Here is a 20,143-nt window from a genome sequence, read left to right on the forward strand (position 1 = left end):
CAGAGACAGAGTCCCATCCGAGAAAATAACAGCAGATCTCGGAGTGAAGCTGTGATATAGATTGATTTGAAAATAGGAAAATTTTTGGACTAGGGAACGTAAGTGAGTAGGAATAGGTATGGGAATTTTACTGTTAAGATAAATGGGGTGAGTTTGTATAGGAAATGAGAACCTACCTATATCATCATAAATTAATGCTCGAATTAAATGGAGATAGCTTTCGAGTAATCTCAAACCAAATTAGGGGAATATATCTATTTACAAGGTAGACAGAGTCTACAATCATAAACCATTTTCGGACAATGTCCCAGTTTTATCTAACTCGAATTATTAATTAAAAATTACGTACATTTTAATTCCAGAGGAATAAAATGAGATGGTTACATATTGAAATCTTTCACTAGATTATCTAATTTGAAAACTAGGCGAATTAAATCCTTAACTGGATTATCTAAATTGCAAGCTTAAGAAAAAACCATCTCCTTGATTATCTAATTAATAAGTTGCGACTACAATTCTTAGCTGAATTATATAGTAGCCTAGTTTGAGAAAGCCCTAAATACTGCCCGGAACTACGGCATGAGGAGTTACCTCAGCCTAGCCGGTTTGCTCGAATTAAGAACTTACTCCATTTGATGCATACTCAGGAACTAAAGTTGAAAATATATCATTTGAAATAATTCGAACTCGCGTACCGAAATACTACACCATTTAATAATTGAAAATAGAATGTTCAATAATTACATTCGGGCCGGACACTCACGTAGATAGCGCTAGTGAGCTGGCAAATGTTTACATTTTTCAGACGGGGCTTTTTGTTATCATTAGATATTACGAGTAGAAATTTTTAATGAAGTTGAATTTTTAAACATCTTTTGGTAATTTATTTCAATAATTTTCCATCGTTCTTATTGGAAATTTCATTTGTGAAGTGTTCAGCTGTGTAGAATGTAACAATAAAAGTGTTTAAATGTTTTAAAATGTAACTAAGTGAAAGTTAATTTGTGATAATGAATGATTGTTGTGTTTCAAAAAATATGACTTAGATAACTTCAAAAGCAGTAAAAAACATACTTCATTAGAAGTATTATTTTTTATGTTTTAAGTGATTAAAAAATCGAAAATGTTTCAAACCTCTCTGCTGGTCGGAGAGAGCTGCTTTCAAGCAGCAAAAATTATTGCATCGTTTCTAATTGTAAAAGCAGGTTAGTTTCATTTAATAAATAATTCAAATTGATAACAAATACATGTAATATTAGAACAAAAATATTGAAATAAATACTTTTTTCGTTTTTTCAGCCGAAAATATGGCGCCGATTCAACTCAAGAAAAGGTGTCCTTCCATAAATTCCCAAGAACTCCAAAAAGAAAGGCAATATGGACTCGTTGGCTCAATGTTGAGAACAAGGTTTCTAAGCATAGCTTGGTTTGCAGCAAGCATTTCTCTCCTTCTGCAGTTAATCGAGGTGAGAACGGTTTTTTCTGTAATCTCAGTGTATAAAATTTGATGAACTTTACTACTAGGTTTTCTATCTTTTAAATATTGATTTCAGTTGGTTGTAAATCATTACTGGCTCCAAATGCTGTGCCATCAAAGAAGTTACCTTGTACCAATCTCCCAAAGCTCCGAAATATTAATCCAAAACGTTTATTCACTGATATAACGTAAGTAAACATAGTATTTGTATCATATCCTGCAAGGAAGTTGCAAAATTTGTTTCTAGAATATGTATTATTTGTATGAAACTTGAAACTATTTCTTCTCAAAACTACGTTTTAAGCTGTGTCACTTGTTGAAATGAATTAAGATGCCCATTTCTCTTCATAATTTTTGAATTTGAATTTGAAAATTGAAATTTTTGTTGCCAAGTGACACATTAGTGTATAAAAATTCATGAAAGAAAGAAAAATTCATCTTTTTTCATTTCTTTTTGAATCTCAAGAAATGAAAACTAAAACTAAAATGATTTGAAAATTGAAAAAAACAGAACTGAAAACAGAAACTAAAAACTTGAACTGAAATGTGAAAAATTGAAACTGAAAACTGAAAACTTTAGCTGAAATGTAAAAATTTTGCCATCTCCCTATTGACAATTTCAAGTGGCAGAATGCTAGCAACAGTGCTAGCATGGTCATGCTAGCATATTTCCAGCATATGCTGGCATACAATTGGCATAATTCTAGCAGGGGGACTAGCATTATGCTAGCGTCAGTTTGCTAGCAGATATGCTAGTGCAGGTGTTCAAAATGGTGCTACTGGTGCTAGCATGATCTTGCTAGCTTTTTGCTAGCATGTGTATAATATGTATAATGCTAGAAGTGCATTAATTTCCTTATAAAAGAATAGGGTATTTTTAATTATGGTACGTTTCCCAAAAATATCCAAAAATGTGCAATTGCCCTACAATGCTAGTTTAGAACTAGCATTGCACTAGCATCTTGTGCTAGTATAGGTACACTGAGTGATTAGTTTGCCAACTTCACTCTTCTTAATTTAAACAGGAAACTGTATTGAGCTTATATTCACATTGACTACATACTTCATCTAAGAGAAGTTAAGTATATCATGTTAAAGAACAACGCTAGCAATTTGCTAGCATTATGCTAGCACTTGACTGCTAGCACCTGGATAAGAATTTCTTCCAACAAAAATCCAGCACCATGCTAGTACTTTGACTGCTAGCTTTACCAAGGTTAGAATAGCGCTAGCAGTAGACTAGTGCAAGTTTATCTGTGATTGTATTTCTAGCATGTAACTAGCAGATGCTAGCATGCCTTTTGCTAGTTCACCTCATGCTAGCACCATTACAGGGTGCTAGCAATGCACTAGCAATATGCTAGTAGTGACTTCTAGCTTTACTCGGTGGTTATGCTGCTAGCATGTAACCAGCCAATTGCTGGCCTTTCTTTTGCTAGTTCACCGCATGCTAACATCATACCAGTTCTATGCTAGGATGAATTTTCCAATAAAATGTCTGCTGGCAAAGTGCTAAGTGCTAACACAATTCTAACTGGTAATCTGCTAGTTGATTCCGTGCTAGCACCGTGCTGGTATTCTGCTACTAATGCTAGCATTCTGCTAGTAAAATTGTTGATAAGATAATTACTCTGCTAGGATTAACTAGTGCATGGCTAGTGTACTTTTTACTAGCTCATATCATGCTAGCAACATGGTAGCTTTATGCTAGGAGAAACTGCCAGCATTGCTCAGTAATTATGATGCTAGGATATAACTAGCATATCCCTAGCATACATTTTGCTAGATAATCTCACATCAGCAATATGATAGCATCATGCTAGCAGGGACAACTGGCATTACTAGGTAATTATGAGGCAAGGGTTTGACTAGCACATTGCTCGCATACATTTTGCTAGCTCACCCCATGCTAGCGATATGATAGCATCATGCTAGTATGAACTGCTAGCATCACTTGGTAATTAAGGGGCAAGAGTTAAACTAGCATATTGCTAGCATGCATTGTGCTAGCTCATCTCATACTAGATATATGATAGCATTTTGCTAGCGGGAAATGCTAGCTTCATTCGGTAGTTATGTTGCTAGCATGTAGCTAGCTCATTGCCAACATACTTCTTGCTAGTTTGTATCGTGCTAGTAATAAGCTGGCATTTTGCTAGCATGTTATGCTAGTTCATTTCATGCTAGCGTAACGCTAGTATCACGCTAGTTTCCTGCTACTCATGCTAGGTGGGTGCTACTAATGCTAGCATTCTGCTAGTAAAATTGTCAATAGGGCTCTGCTATAATATTCATAAAACTTTTTTCAAAAATTTGAAAAGCTGAAAGCTGAGGAAGTTTCTGATTTTTGAAAGTTAAAAGCTGAAGCTGAAAGTTTTATCTCTCAGCTTTTCATCCCTGCCTCTCACTTTACTCATGTAGGTAGCTGCTTACCTACTTATGATTTCACCTGTAGGCTATTAAATTAATGCAATTTAAATTTATTCATTTAGGAATAATGAAGATTTCACCAGTGCTCAGCAGCCCAGTCAGGTTGAATCACCCTCGCATTCTACTGCTTCTTCTTCACATTCTACAGATCCTAACCAAGAAAATTTGGAGCCTTGTTACAATGAATCTGTATCACATACCTCCGATGATATTTCAACACCTTTGGATTCTTCAATTAGCCAAATCTGTGAAGAACTGCCAACACCTTTGGTTTCATCTGCCCATGAACTGAGTCAAGAAGTTTCAGACCTGGATCACATTGTTTCACCTTCTCACGTCTGTGAAGAGCAGTCAATACCTTTGGATTTATCAGTCCATAAAGAATTCTTAAAATGTGACTGCAACGAAAGTACAGATCCCGCTGAATTTCCGAGCCAAGGAAAAGGATTATTAAAGAACATTGTGGATAACACTAAACTTACATCTCTAACAGGAATCAATAAATTCGGATTATTTGACAGCATTTGCCAGGCAGCAGAGTATTTTTGTACCTACAGATGGAATGTTGCGCCTGAGCACAGATACTGTCATCCTACACCTGAAAGAGTCCTTCTTACTTTGATGGTGCTAAAACTTGGGCTGTCCTTTGAGGCTGCAGGTATTTATGTTCATTTGTTACATTTAAAATGTAATTGTTTAGGCATTTGTGTTTCTGTGTAATGCTAACAGTGTCCTATCTATTTATTTTACAGGTGCCATATTTGGTATTCACAGAAAAACAGCTTCGCGATATTTCTGTAGCATGATTTTAGTGTTACATGAAATATTGAAGAATTTTGTGTCCTGGCCAACTCAGGAATCAGTCCGAAAAAATTTACCAAAAGCATTTAGAAAATTTCCCAACACCAGAGTGGTAATTGATGCTACAGAAATCCGAACGACTATTCCCAGCTGTATTAAGTGCAATGCACAAACATATAGTAACTATAAATGCGGACACACATTAAAAGTAATGATAGGTGAGTGATATTTTAATCAGAACTTTCAAGTTTCAGACTTTCAGTACAGTAGAATTTGGCATTTCTTGTTGAAAATGAAAAAGAAATTCGGATTCTGTTATTATCCCACATACTTAATATTGATTTCTGCATTTTTGAAAATTGAGGGGGGGCTTCAAAAAAAATTTGTTGCTGGAGAACCAATTTCATCAATTCTGTTTTGATTGAAGTTGAAGACTCGTGAAAATCAACTTTCCAAAGCTCAAAAACATGATTAATGGAAATCCTTACAGCTAAATTAGTATACCTCTAGGTAATTCTGTCTAGAATTTTTTTTCTTCAAAATTTGCAAAATCAGAACTGGAAAATCTCCGATGAATAGTTTATACCTAGCTGGATTTTTTTTTTTTTTTTTTTTGAGTAAATCTGCACTGGAGAAAATTTTAGTAAAGGCATTTTATTTTTCCCTTTTCAATTTTTCAACAATTTTTGTTCAGAAATTTCATAAAATTCCCTTTGAATAAGATTGATTTGAAAGTTTCTAGACAATCTGAGAATTTCCAGAAAGTTTCTGTGGAAAATTTTGTACCATCTTTATAATATGCTGTACCTACTATTTCATTATGCACTGAGTGAAGTCATTTATTATTCATTCATTGTTCATTTTTCAGGTGTTACTCCGGATGGTTTGATTTCATTCGTAAGCGAAGTCTATGGTGGCAGGGCGTCAGACAATTTCATTTTCACGGAATCCAGAATTTTAAGTTTATGTGAAGGTGGAGATGCAATTATGGCCGATAAGGGCTATCGGATAGAGAAGCAGTGCGCCGAAGCGCATATTGAACTGATACAACCGTGCTTCAAAACCAGCGGACAAAAACAACTCCATTACTATGCCATTGAACAGAGCCGAGATGTAGCTGAAGCACGTGTACATGTTGAAAGATGTTTCCAACGAATGAAAACTTATAAAATCCTGAAAGGTACCCTACCTTGGAATTTATATCCTTACTTTCAAATTATGATAGAAGTTATAGCTGGTATCGTTAATTTGTCTTCCCCTATTTTATCGGATGAAAGATTCTAGTTTCAATCATTTTTGTCTCAATTTTCATGTTATTTTTAATGTTGGTTATTTGATAGGCCTATTTGTTTTTTTACTTTTTTTTGTACAGTGTTATGTGTATGTAATTTTATGATGTTCGATTCTAATCATTTTAACTACCATTTTTTGATTTGTTTCATTTGTTTTAAAACTACATATGTACTAGGTGTTGGTATTATTCAATTCTATTCTAATCATCTCAACTTTCAAGTACCATTTTTGAATTTTTGCTTTCCAGTGTTGTTGCTTTGTTTTTTGAATGCTGTACATAGGTTTTGTTTGCTTCGTTGTTAACTTCTAATGAAATGTATTTAGTATTTCAGATTTTATTCCAAATCATTCAATGTAATGGTTTTTTAATTTAGTCAACTTCAATCAGCATTCTACATTTTTTTCTTATTGCTTACCATTTACTTGAATCAGGTGCATGCTCCTTATGGCGTGATTGATTTATGACCTATCAGTGTACTTTGTTTAAGTAGTCAAACAATGTATAATTGCTTATGTGATAGTTGTGATCGAATTTAAATAAATCTGCACGTTTTTTCCTTCAAAAAGTTGTTATTTAATAATAAGTACAGTACACATGTACGAGTGTAAAATATATTTCAAAATGATTCGAGGTAGAGTAGGAACAGTTATCACATATATACAAGCATAAAATTCATTTTGGAAGCAGGAATATCATAAAATGAGTACCTATATAAAGCACTTACATAAAACAATACGAGGTGAAATAGAAACAAAATTTCACAGCCAATACATAATTAATTAATTGCTAGCGCATATAAAACATAAAACAATACGAGGTGAAATAGAAACAAAATTTCACAGCTAATACATAATTAATTAATTGCTAGCGCATATAAAACATAAAAGGTATTCAAAATAAATTATAGTCAGTGTGCCAACTAAAGTTTTGCAAAACTGTTCATCATATAACACGTCAATAACAAAAACGTTTGTTTCAAATTCGTTATAAATAATGAAATGACCTTTTTTTATACCACTGAGGCATAAAGCCAGTTGAACTTGGCCATAATACGGATGATTCTTTTTTAAGGAGTATCCGCTGTCAAGTTTCTCCACATAATCCAATTTATCAAGCATTTTGGTAATTGATAATGTTTTTCCTAATCTCGGACACTTCACTTCCAGTAAAGTAATCTCGTCGTCGAAAACAATTCTGTCAGGAGAAAATCCAAGATAGGGAACGTTGATATTGATTGTCAATCCTAGCCTTGTAATTTTGCATTCCGTTAGTTTTTCATAAATTTGAAGCGCAGTTTCTTCATGAGTCCTAGGAAAAGATAATGACATACAGTTAATTTTATGGATTAAGTATATTCAAACCTACGCTTCAAAAGCAATGTACAAATTACGCACTTTCCATACTCCATGTCGTTTGTTTGAACTGTGGTTTTGAACAGGTTTTTGTGTTTTTGTTTCCAGTTTGCAGTTCCTTGTACATCAGAATTCATGAAATACGTGTACAGCTCGTAGCACCTCGATGCCGTAATTCTAAGCTATGAAATAAATTTATAAATTAGAATTGAAAAGCACACAATTTTAGTTACAGAAATTTACTACTAGATAGTGTCATACCTTTCTTTCTTTTAGCCATTTATCACTTTTTGCCTGGTTCACTGTATGGATACATATTCTAAGAGCCTTCTCTTCATCAAGTATAACATTGTTGTGATAGAAATTACTTTGCTCCGGTGAAATACTGCCGATGCATTCCATATTGAAATCATCAGAGGGGAAACTTGGGTCCTTATGAGTAAGCAGCATACGAACATTAGTCATATTATTTTGAGATGACAGACGATATTCTTCCTTGGTTGCTTGTTTTCTACCAGCATGATGCTTGAAAAATGATGAATTTTTACCAGCACCTACATAACACAACATTTATCACTGGTTGAAGACGTGGATGCTGAATGATGAAAGTGAAATGAGAAACATTTGAAACTAAAAACAGATTACTACCTTCCATAATCATTTTGAATTCAGGACTGTTGAAAAAATTTGGGATTGCCGGAGCTGCGGCAATCGGTTTATAAAAATGGCAAAATTTACTAACTGGCACAATCTCTATTGGTTTACTGTCTGGCTCACTGCTACCCTTGATCCACTGACATACATCGTCTGTACAGCTTAGTGCTTCTAATTCACTTGCCGGTACTCTAAAAGGGATAGAATATATATTCGTAGGTATTGAACAAAAGTGTAAACCAAAATGTGAAAGTTTTCTGAACTAGATTCAAAGTTGGCTTACTTCATTAAAAACTGTAACAACGCAGTACTATGTTTACACTTGCCGCTAGCACCACCTGTACAGCTACAGTTTCCCTTTAAAATTGCATATTTTCCAGGTTTTTTGGTGTTGAATTTGAAGTCAATGCGATGGGGAGCTTCTGCTGGCTTTGATACTTGCCGGCATAATCCAATGATATGCAGGGGGCTTTTCTTTTTCACACCAACTTTGGTCAAGTACTCAGCCTTTAAAATTGCAGTGCCGTCCAACCACGGTTTTAAGTGATTGTCCAAATGAGCAATTATATCTTCTTGTTCCAGCATTTTTTTTTTCAAGATTGAAAATTGATAATCACCATTCACCACAAATTATGAAATTAACATTCATTTAGTTGAATTTAAAGGCTCTTAGTATAACATTCTTCACAGCTGAACACTTCACAAATGAAAATTCCAATAAGAATGATGGAAAATTATTGAAATGAAGTACCAAAAGATGTTTAAAAATTCAACTTCATTAAAAATTTCTAATTTTCTACTCGTAATATCTACTGATAACAAAAAGCCCCGTCTGAAAAATGTAAACATTTGCCAGCTCACTAGCACTATCTACGTGAGTGTCCGGCCCGAATTATCAAAAAGATAAAAAATATTCGAACGAACACGTTCATATACTCGAATTACCGAAAACATACTGATGTTAGGTAGGTAAGTACCTAACGTCATAAGTTATCAATTTTCCCACCTATGATTTTAGCCTTGAAGAGGATCATCGAATTTATGCCAGTATAATTGCCTAACTATTTCTATTTAGGCATCCTTATATGACATAAACTCTCCCCCCGACAAAAAGAAAATCGATAGGAGGGGAAAATTAACACCATTCAAAATTTTGAAACAAAAACATTCTATCTATTATAATATTAAACATTCAGTTAACTTTTAACAAACAACATATTTACATTTTTCTCAAAGGAAACAAACAATCGAGTACAAATAAAAAAGATATGAAAAAAGATCAATAATCGGAAAAACACATCATCCAAACAAAATACACGACGATTACAAAACAGTTGGTACATAAATTCAAAACATGACCGAAAATCGATACAAATTACTCGAATACAAAATAAAGACAAACTTCGACCATTACATTTTTCTGATCATCGACCGCCTCGAGTATGCTTAATTAGGTATCTTTCTACCGGCTGGAATTCGAATTGTAGTTGATCTCGAGTCATCAAGCTTAAGCTCCGCATTATGCCAATCAATCGGACTTCAGGAATCTTGACTTTACATCGAGCTGATCTAGACAAGGTGTTCTGAGGAGGTCCACTTAGGTTGAGAATTACCGTTGATGGATCGTAGCTGATGATATAAGGCTCGAGTTGCTGACGGCCAATTATTACGGTACCATGGTGAGCCTCATGTTTTCTACGAGTTTGGAAATCCACCACATGACACTTAATACTGTGGGTTTCATTGACGTGAAAATGAATATCCGGTGTCAACTTTATTGGCACATCAGTGGTTCTTCGTGATACTAAACGGAATTCGTCTAACCATGGCACGTATATCGCTTTGGCATGATCAAGTACCTCAAAGTTGAAATAAACGTACGGATCGAAGAAAGTCAAAGCAGCATCGTTAATTAGAGACACTTCGAGGGTAGGATCGAAAATGATTTCCAAGTTATCATTATGTATCTTTCTCAAAATCGTCAGTAAAAAATCAAAACTCGAGTCGCGATTATAAGACCATATCGGTGGTACAACATGAATCGCTGGATAAATCTCGTCTCGGAACGTACGCCTAACCAGGTTCAAATGATTCCGCCAGGCTACAGCCTCCAGATGAATTCGGGGCCATTCAAACGTCTGCCTTTGTCTATACAAATGGTACCTCGGTATGACTATCTTAAAGTGTACGTACGTTCCTCTCGTCATCGCATTCCACAACCTTAAATGATGGTTCGGGAAGTCTCGGTCGGGTGGATTCCAGTTAATCGTTATTCGTTGATATTCGGCCGGGAAATTATACGGAATGTAATGTACGATCTCGCAAATTGGAATTAATTCACGATCCACCAAGTCGTTTGAGAATATCTGTGGACCATCGATTTCTCCATAATTCAAATTTGGGAATCTCACAGAGAGGTACCTTGGTGATGGTTGAATTGGAACAGCAGCAGGTACTCGAATAGGATTATCTTGATTCGTATTAGAAGGTTGTTGGTTACTAGATGACGTTCCACAAGTAGTTTTATCGTTAGTCGAATTCGATTGCGAAAAAGAAGTAGAAGGCTGACTTGACGTAGAAGCGACCGGTTCGATAGACAATTCTTTATTTGCTTTAAATTTCGCCACTACTTCTTCAATGGTCATGGTACTCGAAATTGGTGCGTGCGAAGGAGGTAGTAGTTTCGTACAATTTTCAGGAATTTTGACAGCTGGTATACTCGAGTGTTCTTTTTCTGTAGCTGGCTTTTTCGGATTTGGAACACCTTCATCGGGACTCTTGAGCTGATTTACTGTTTTTCCATCACATCGCGTTAATCGAACTTGTAATTCACGAACGCAGCGCTTATCGTTAGTGACGGTGACCTTCAAGTTATCGATTTTTTGGCACGTTTTATTCAGGAGCTCGATTACTTCTTCGGATTCAGAGTCAGTGACAAAATCATCGTCACAATAGTCGTCGTAAAACCAATCATCGTCCTCGTTAAATTCATTATTATCACCGGGTTTTGTATCATCTGCAAATTCTACTTTTTTCTTCTCTTTGCTGTCCGTTTCAGGTGAATTTACCGGGTATTCGATTGCGAGCATTTTGGCTGGAATTTCAGATTGCGAATTGGATACTGATTCGGTTGAGTTATCAGTTCCATGACTTTTATTCGAGTTAGTGGACTCTGGATCCGGCGTTACGCCGTTTACGGATGGTTTCCAGAGGGTTTTGATCGCGTCATCGACGAAACTAGCTAGGCCCAAAATCTCAAACGTGACAGACGATGAGAAATTCGAATAGGCAGGAACGTCTGAAGCTAAGATTGGTTTTAATTCTTCGAATTCTCCCTCGGCGAATGACATTGTGATGAAATCACGTATATATAGTTCTATACGATGAAATTCACTCTCGATGTATAAGTGTTCGATATCTTCAGCTAGTTTCATCTCTTCTATAGCGGTGCGAATTTTATACTAGATGGGACAGTCGACTTTGGCAAAAATTATTCGTAGACGACGATTCTGATTCGAACGCGTGAACAAAACTCGAGTCTCAAGGTTTTCAGGTATACATTCGAAATCACTGTAGCTTTCTTTTGTCGTCTTCATCGGGTGGACATGGTTCCGATTACAAATCGAATATGCTTTATTCTGTGAACATAAAAATATTTACAAAACATACAAATTAGAATAATTCTAAGAGGCTTGTGATTATTTACATTCTAATTAAATTATCATTAACATAAAACTAAAAAAGACCAGAAAGAAGGCTCAGACAAGCAGACAAAGGCTCCTATTCTATCGGTGGTGGTTTTATGTCATCTGTAACTTGGTCATATTTTTTCAGATGTCGGATGTTCTCACGTATTATATGACCTGGTCGATTTTCGTCTTCAAGTTCGTACACGTTTATGAAAGGTTTCTTGATTATTTTATAAGGACCTTTCCATTGATGACATAACTTTGAGGAAACACCTTTTGCTTTTGATGATCTTGGATGATTTCGTACAAAGACTCGTTCACCTTTCTCTAAAATAATAGGCTTACGATATCGACTAAAATAATCGAGTTTCCGATCTCGATCTTTTTTCATGTTTTCTTGAATTTTTTGAAGAATATTCGATGGTAAAACTCGCTTTTTTACGATATCGACTAATGGATCTGGAACTAATCTTCTCTTCACAGCTTCAAATGGTATATAGCCTGTTACGGTACTTTCTGTGTAATTAAGTTTCTTTTCAATATCAGGTAATATTTGAAACCATGATTTCTGTTTGTCACTTAAATATTTCCTGATACTCGAACCAACAGTGCTCATAATTCTTTCAGCTGGATTGCTATTCGGAGTATAACGTGATGTATATCGGACTTTAACATTCATATTTTTCCAATAATCTCGCCAATAGTTTGAAGAAAATTGAGGTCCATTATCACTCAGCACAATTTTTGGAATTCCAAATTCATTCATCCATATTTTAACTTTTTCGATCAAGTTAGTCGAGTTATTGGCTTAAATTGGGTACAGTCGAACATATTTTGTAAAATGGTCTTCTACTACAAAAATAGTATCACATCCAGCTGTACTCGGAGGTAGTGGACCAAAATTATTGACGCAAATCATCTGATTGAAGTACTCTGAAGTTATAGATTGAATTGGTCCATATAATCGAGTTGAAGTTTTTTGAGAAAATTGGCAGGAAATACATTCGTTCACGAACTGATAGACTTGAGTAGTCATTCCAGGCCAATCAAAATGACGTCGTATTATCTTAATTAACTTGGTAATTCCAACATGACCGTACTCGTAGTGATAGTGTTGGATAACTTCACGTTGTAAACATTTGGGAATAAATATTCTCCAATCGTAGTCATTTTGGTTCTGATACACTACTAATTTCAATTTATCATCGACTCGAGTTTTTTCTGGAAATTTCAAAATGTAATGACGTACGACATCATCATTATTTTGAACAACTCGAAGACGTCGAAATTCAGTATATAAACACTTCGGTGGTACGTAGTCAAATAGAAACACCGTGAAGTTCTTATCATTTTCGGTGATGTTAAAAGAATACCTTGAGAGGAAATCTGCGATCGAGTTTTCACATCCAGAAATATGTTGAATATTCACTCTGAAGTTATCTAGGTATAATAACCATTTCATAATCCTATTTGGTAATAATTCATTTTTCTTCAAATAGGTTACAGCTATATTATCTATATATAGGTTCACTTCATTGCCAGCTAATAGGTAGTAATTTTTGGCTAATAAATGTACCACTGCTAGTAACTCGAGTTCCATCACCGAATAGGATTTTTCATATCCTTTCAAAACTCGAGATGTAAAGGCAATCGGCATCATCCAATCAGTTTCATCTGCTCGAACTGGTTGCATAACTACTCCTGCGATGGCTTTCGTAGAAGCATCGGTATAAATGTAAAAAGGCTTTGTAAAGTCTGGATATGCCAATAACGTTTCGTTCGCCAATTCTTTCTTCAATAACTCGAAATGCGCAATATTTTCTTTCGTCCAAATAAATCCACCTTTATCAGTTGTCATCGCATAAAGGGGTGCGCAGAGTAAGCTAATTCTGGGCATGTACTCTCTGTAGTACTGAAACATGCCCAAGAATTGCTGAAGACTTTTTACATCTTTTGGAAGCTCGAAATTCAATATTGGCTCGATTTTTTCAGGATCCACCTGGACTCCCTCATCTGAGAAAATCATTCCAAGATATTTAATTTTTCGACGACACCACTGTGTTTTCCGAAGGTTGAGCGTCATTCCAGCAGCTTTTACTTTTTCTAGGAATATTCGAATATGTTCAAGGTGTTCTTCAATTGTTCTCGAGTATATAATAACATCGTCGACGTATACACCTGTAAAATCTTCACATCCGCGAAGTACTAATCGTAATGCGTATACAAATGCTGCAAGACTGTCTTCAGTGCCAAATCCCACAACGGTCATGACGAAGGGAATACCGTCAATGGTGAATGATAATACGCATTGTTGATCTTCAGCAAGTTTGATTTGTAAAAATCCATTGTTGAAATCGAAAATCGTGAAGTATTTCATATCCTTGAACTTCATACGCATGTGGTTGATGTTCGGAGGTTCAGTCGAGTGTCTCAAAATAAATTCATTCAAAGGGCGACCATCTAAGCAAATTCGGACTTTTCCACCACCTTTATCGACGAAGACTAGACCTAATTTATAAGGTGATTGACGTTCTACCACTTTACCCTCTTTTTTCCATTTTCGTATAATTTCAGCTACTCCGTCCTCATATCTATGTGGAATCGGTCGAGTTTTACACCACACTTTATGTGGTGGTGGTAATTTATTGCCAACAAATGCAAATCTATGTTCGTAACAATTGCATAATCCTATCCTATTCTCAAAAGGCTCACAATTGTTATAGATATGTTTACGCAACGTACCTTTATGTTTAGTTGAGAGCTCAGTGCCTTCAACTGCTTCTTCGATTTTATACTGCAATTCTGTCTCGATAACGTAGGCTGGATTCTCGCTGATCGAAAATATTTCTTCAGGTTTCATCAATGTAATGAACTGGACCTCTTTGAGTGGCTTCTGTTTAGGATCTTTGTTTAACTCGAAGTTTGCAGGATTTTTATCAGCATCCTTGTACGGGATTTTAAAAGTTCTATTTTGCATAATCGTAACATTCGGATCCGTGACTTCGACGTAATTTCCTGCGGTATGGATTACCATCTCGAATTCGCTCATTAAATTTCTACCAATAATTAAGGGAGTATTCAGATCTTTCACAACGAATACTTGGATATTGTAAACTCCCTTTTGTGGCTTTTGGCATGGAAAGCTCATTGGTACGTATGCCATTTTGTTGATTTTCGGATGGGATTTCGTAGCAGCCAAAGAGAACTTTTCACCCATCCCTTCAGCTCGAACTTCGCTTTTCCTCAATTCCGGGTACTCAGCTACTATACGTTCGAATACATTTTCATTCATCAGTACATGAGAGCATCCATTGTCAAGTAATGCATCTACATCGATTTTGCCAAACTGGACAGTGATTTTCAGCGACACATCTTTGTTTTTATACTCAATTTCGATAGGATTTAATACATCGATTATGCTATCATTCAAATTGAATGAGACTGGTTGGTCACTTTTTCCATAAGTTCCATCGAGTAGATTATCACGTTCTTGTGGTTCTTTGTCCCGTTTTGGAAATAGATTCACCTTGCAATATTTCATGAAAAAGCTACACATTTCATAATGCAGTTTACTAAGTTCATAATATTTCCATTTTGCATAACCAGGTAATTTTGAACTCGATTTTCCGATATCATATAATTCTCCTTTAGGTTCATATAGAATTTTACCTTCAGCGACATATTTGAACCATTTATTTTCAGACGGAACAAGTTCATTTCTTTTCACAAATGGAGAAAAAGCGTTCCAGAAGAGACATTTTTCTTGATTTCGAGTTGTGAAATAAATCGTCTTATTTATTTCTTCAAGAACATCCCAATAATCTTTTGTCGGTGTTGGAAAATTTATCGGAGGAATTAACGCTAGTACAATGTTTGGTATTTGGTAATAATCTCGAAGCTTCGATACGAGTTTATTCAATTCATTTTGGAACATTGAACTGTCGAATTTCTTGAAGATCGATTCTTGTAAACCTAAATGAATCAGAGCGTGGTCAGTTCCGAACGGTATATCGAAAGTTTTTTCTTCAAGTAGTTCATTAGCTCTTTTCGCAGTTAAAGCATCACCAACTAACAAATATTCTTCTTCTTCCTTAGCGATGCACAGTGGTCCGAAATGAAAAGTAGCGGCCAAAAATCGAATTTTAAAGAAAAATCCGTAAAATTTTGGATATGGGGGTTTTTTAGGTCTCTGAAGTCGATTTTGGCACTTATTTTACCCCTAACCTCAAAATGAGCCCTCAAAGGGGGGGGAGGGGGTGGTGCAAAATCGAATTTCAAAGCAAAATCCGTAAAATTTTGGATATGGGGTTTTTTTAGGTCGCTGAAGTCGATTTTGACATTTGTTTGTTCCCTAACCTCAAAATCAGCCCCCAAAAGGGGGAAGAGGGTGGTTCAAGACATCAAATTTCGATAAATTCGAGATGGGTATCGAAATATGTATTTTTTTCGGATCGCTATGGGATATGGGGGTTTTTTAGGTCGCTGAAGTCGATTTTGGCATTTATTTTACCCCTAACCTCAAAATGAGCCCTCAAAGGGGGGAGGGGATGGTCCAAAACATGAAATTTTGAAAAATCCGCGATGGTATCGAAATATGTTTTTTTTGGGTCGCTAAAGTCCATTTTAGTATTCATATTCCCCTAGTAATTTTTTATCTGAAAATGTTTTTTAAAAAATAGGAAAAACAGCATTTATGCAACTTTGCATAGCAATTTCTTCAAATGGGGCAGGTTGGGGCAGCAAATTTTTCAAGGGTGTTTTTCTTTACATGCCATAGTACCCCAGGGATGTGATATTTCCCGCTGCTCTAGCTTGCGTTTTTTTTAAAAAAAACTTTTACCTCAAAAATAACAAAAAAAATGAGTTTTTTTGTAATGAGTATGGTAGAAACTAAAATATTTTTGAAAAAATGGAATCAACGATTTTTATATTCAAAAATGTCCATATTTTGATATAAACCCATAAAGTTTCGAAAAAAATTAAAATTGACATGTTTTACAGCATTTTGAAGTTAGCAGTTTTTTTGGCTATTTTGAGGTACCTCAATTCATTCATTTCTGTAGGGAAGCAAAATAATGGAAAAGTTTTTGAAATCACAGAAAGGGACGTGGAATATAATGTAGAAAACCACTACATATTCGTAATCAACTTTTGGGACTTCTTCAATCTGAGGATTTTTTGAATTTTGGCCGCTACTTCTTTATTTCGGACCACTGTGCGATGTTGGTGTTTTCGTGGAATCGTAAAAATTTAAACATTTGTTGACTGCCAATATATAATACACCTCCATTAAAAAGAAATACTTTTTCTTTTTTAGGTATTTCTGGAACAACTGGAGGTATCACTGGGTTGTCTTTTTTATTAATAATTGCAGCCTGATGAGAAGTGGTCGACTTTGATCGATCTGAGGTAGCACCGCGACCGTTGGTGTTACCTAATTCTAGTTTAAATCATCGATCGATATTTCAATTTCATTACATTCGAATTCTTCGTCAAAATTTGGAGGATTTTTGACATCGTAATCTTTGATATTTTTATTCGCATCGACGTAACAAACTGAAACTCCTTCTTCTTTCATATCGATTTCATTAACACTGCCAACTGCTTTGAATCGAGCTTTTCCATCACGATCAGTACGCTTAAAAATTTGACCTTTATCGAATTTCTCAAATGGATTAAATTTCTTTGATCGAGTATCACCAGAACCACCAGTTCTATTCGAGCTACTCGATCTTGAATCGTCACTAGTTGAAGACGATGAGCCAGATTTTTTCATTTTACCAATTAATGGTTTCACAGCTTGGTGGTAATATATAGAAGCGTCCATATCTTTTTTATTTGATATTCCACCATCTTCCATTTCACGAATTTCTTCGATAATGTCTTCAATAGTATCACTGGCCGTGCATTCTTTAAAAATTTCGCGATACTCTGGTCCTATTTTAGTCAATAACACTTGTACGATCCATTTGGCTGTGACTGAGGTATTCCACCTCATTCTTCTCAACCAAAATGTAGAAAAGTCAACGACGCTTTGTTGAGGTTTCTTCTTGTCTTTCTCGTAATTTCGGATATCTCGTTGATGATTGGTAATTGTTGAGAATTGCTTTACTAACTTGATAGCATTTTCGTGCCATGGACCGTCAAATTTTATGGCTTTTTTGTAATTCAATAATTCAGCGTGTGACAAGAAATAATCGAGTGCCAGATTATACTCCTTGTTTGTTCGTACAAGTTGGCGAATTTCATTCTCAAACTCAATTAGAAATTCTTCAACAGTTCTATGATCATCTGAAGCTTTCCACGGAGTAACTCGAGCGCCTTCGCAGATCACTTTAATCGATTTGTTACTAGCTGAATTATCAGTACTCGAAAATTCCACTTCGTCAATAATTAATAATGATCTCGAACCAGGAATACCAATTTCGAACTCTTCTTGTTTGACGTTCAAATTAAAATTCCGTTGTGGAATTGTAATACAAGTTGGTTGTGGAACAAAATCTCGACCTCCTGCTGAACTTCGATTTGGTTTGTTATGTATTGCAAATTGTATAGCTACTGATTCGGACATTCTTTCATTCGTTATTTCTAAAGCATCAATTAATTGTGCAGCAGTCACATTATTCGAATTTTGTGATGTTCCTGCTTCAGCAGCGCCGGGTAGTAATGATAATCGCTTACCGTTAATCTCTTCTAACTCCTTTTGTCTTTGTTTTAATCGAGCGTTTTCAGCAACCACTGCTTCGTATTCTTGCTGAGTATGAGACATTTCTGCTGATTGATATGACTCGTCGAATACTTCGTTATCTTCCGGTGGAATCTCGACTGGAATTCGTATCACGTCACTACTCGTAGAATCGTGCGTTTTTTGCGAGCGTGGGCGAAATTTCGATTTAGTTTCTTTATTGGATTTGGTTTCTTTATAGAAACCTACTGGAAGTTTCTTTGGTCGCAATTCACGTTCGGGAAAAAATATTTTGGCTCGTCGACGTTCTTTCTTCTCAGCTGGATCTAAATCTAGTTGTTCCGAAGAAGTCGATAAAGATGATGAATTCGAAATTGTTCGAGCTCGATAGTATTTTATATAACCGTCGGAGGATTCAGGATCGTAAACTGTTTCGTTGAACTGGTCTCGAAATCCGCTTAATTCTTTATCAATCGAACTATCTGCTTCGTTAGATGTAGTTGTAGTATCGATTTTGTCGTTTGGACTAATAGACAACTCGAGTACAAAACTATCAGATATCGAATACTCGAGAACTGCAGGGTCAGTATAATGAATACTAACAGACGGAGATTTTGAATCTTCGTTGATCTGGATCACAGGTTCTTCTTCGTTATTCACTATGGAGAATAATTGGTAAGTACAAACTCGAGCGTTTACACCGACTTGTTCTGGGCAGTATTTTCCTAACTATCTCTAAAATCCCTAACTGAACTATTTCCCTACTTCAATCAAGGCGATGGTCTAACACAAATATTTTAAAACTAAAACTAACCTAAATTGTCCAAAAACACCTTACGTTGCATGAAACATTCCAAAAAGGATTCATTACCACGTCAGACGCCAGGTTACATTTTACATAACCAATTTTGGCAAGTAAAATGCTTTTGGACAAATACACATTTTATTTTAAGCATAGAAAAATCAGAACATAATGTTGAAAGTAAAATCTTTACCATGACAGATGCCATAATTATAGTGAATCGCAAAAAATCTCAATTATCTCGTATCTGACAGGATAGGATGATGGAAAATGATCGAATTCGACACAATCTCGCGAATCACACGAACTCCACTTCACTTAAAGCGAAATTAATTAAGAATTTACTCTTAAAAGTTCTAAAGCGATCGCAATTACGCTACTCGAATTTATTTTCAAATCAAAATCAAAAAACCGCATAAAAATCAAAGCAAAACACACGCAAACGCAAATACATTCGAAGACGAGATGTTTACATTACAAAGGCAAGACAAATACTTAGTCGAAATACTCAATGTTGCGATCGTTGGAGACTAGAAAGATAAGAAATACAAAATGGCGATCTAATACAATAGAAAGACTAATACGTACGATTCTGAGAATTTAGTCAACACGATGTTGATTCTTCTATACTCATTTTTTTTTTTTTTTTTTTTTTTCGATGAATTTTATTAGAAAAACATAAACTTAATGCTAAGGCGTATTTCTTATACTCGGGTACTCGAATATACGCGGGAGAGGGGAATTTAATTTCGTGGCCTTTACCAAAATCCTTCCTAGCCGAAGCTATACAAAGTAATGTATTTAAAACTACACGTATGAACGTGTTTTGTTATACGTAGCAAGTAATGATGGTTTTCTGGTACTTTGTCGATGAGGTAGAGATGATTCGAATTATAAGTTGATACCGTTATCTGGTTTTACTCTGGTACTCGAATGCTGGTACTTTACAAAGTTGGTAC

General features: G+C 35.4%; 1 protein-coding gene across 1 annotated transcript; it reads right to left on the reverse strand.

The window, feature by feature from the left end:
- Window positions 1–6,570: 6,570 nt before the first annotated feature.
- Window positions 6,571–8,598, reverse strand: LOC135847198 (uncharacterized). Its single transcript, XM_065366648.1, has 5 exons — window positions 8,292–8,598; window positions 8,003–8,199; window positions 7,616–7,908; window positions 7,397–7,536; window positions 6,571–7,310 (listed from the first exon to the last, which is right to left on the reverse strand). Exons 1-5 carry the CDS (start codon window positions 8,591–8,593, stop codon window positions 6,860–6,862), a joined length of 1,383 nt encoding a protein of 460 aa, XP_065222720.1. The 5' UTR covers window positions 8,594–8,598; the 3' UTR covers window positions 6,571–6,859.
- Between the last annotated feature and the right edge of the window lie 11,545 nt (window positions 8,599–20,143).

This window comes from Planococcus citri, chromosome 5, assembly GCF_950023065.1.
Source record: "Planococcus citri chromosome 5, ihPlaCitr1.1, whole genome shotgun sequence".
NCBI classification, from domain to species: domain Eukaryota; kingdom Metazoa; phylum Arthropoda; class Insecta; order Hemiptera; family Pseudococcidae; genus Planococcus; species Planococcus citri.

What these genes read in the sequence shown, in the direction of transcription:
- LOC135847198 (XM_065366648.1), bottom strand. Translation starts at nt 8,593, where the DNA reads ATGCTGGAACAAGAAGATATAATTGCTCATTTGGACAATCACTTAAAA. An exon ending in AATGGCTAAAAGAAAGAAAG is followed by an intron (nt 7,537 to 7,615) that starts GTATGACACTAT and finishes TTTATTTCATAG; the next exon opens with CTTAGAATTACGGCATCGAG. An exon ending in AACGACATGGAGTATGGAAA is followed by an intron (nt 7,311 to 7,396) that starts GTGCGTAATTTG and finishes ATCTTTTCCTAG; the next exon opens with GACTCATGAAGAAACTGCGC.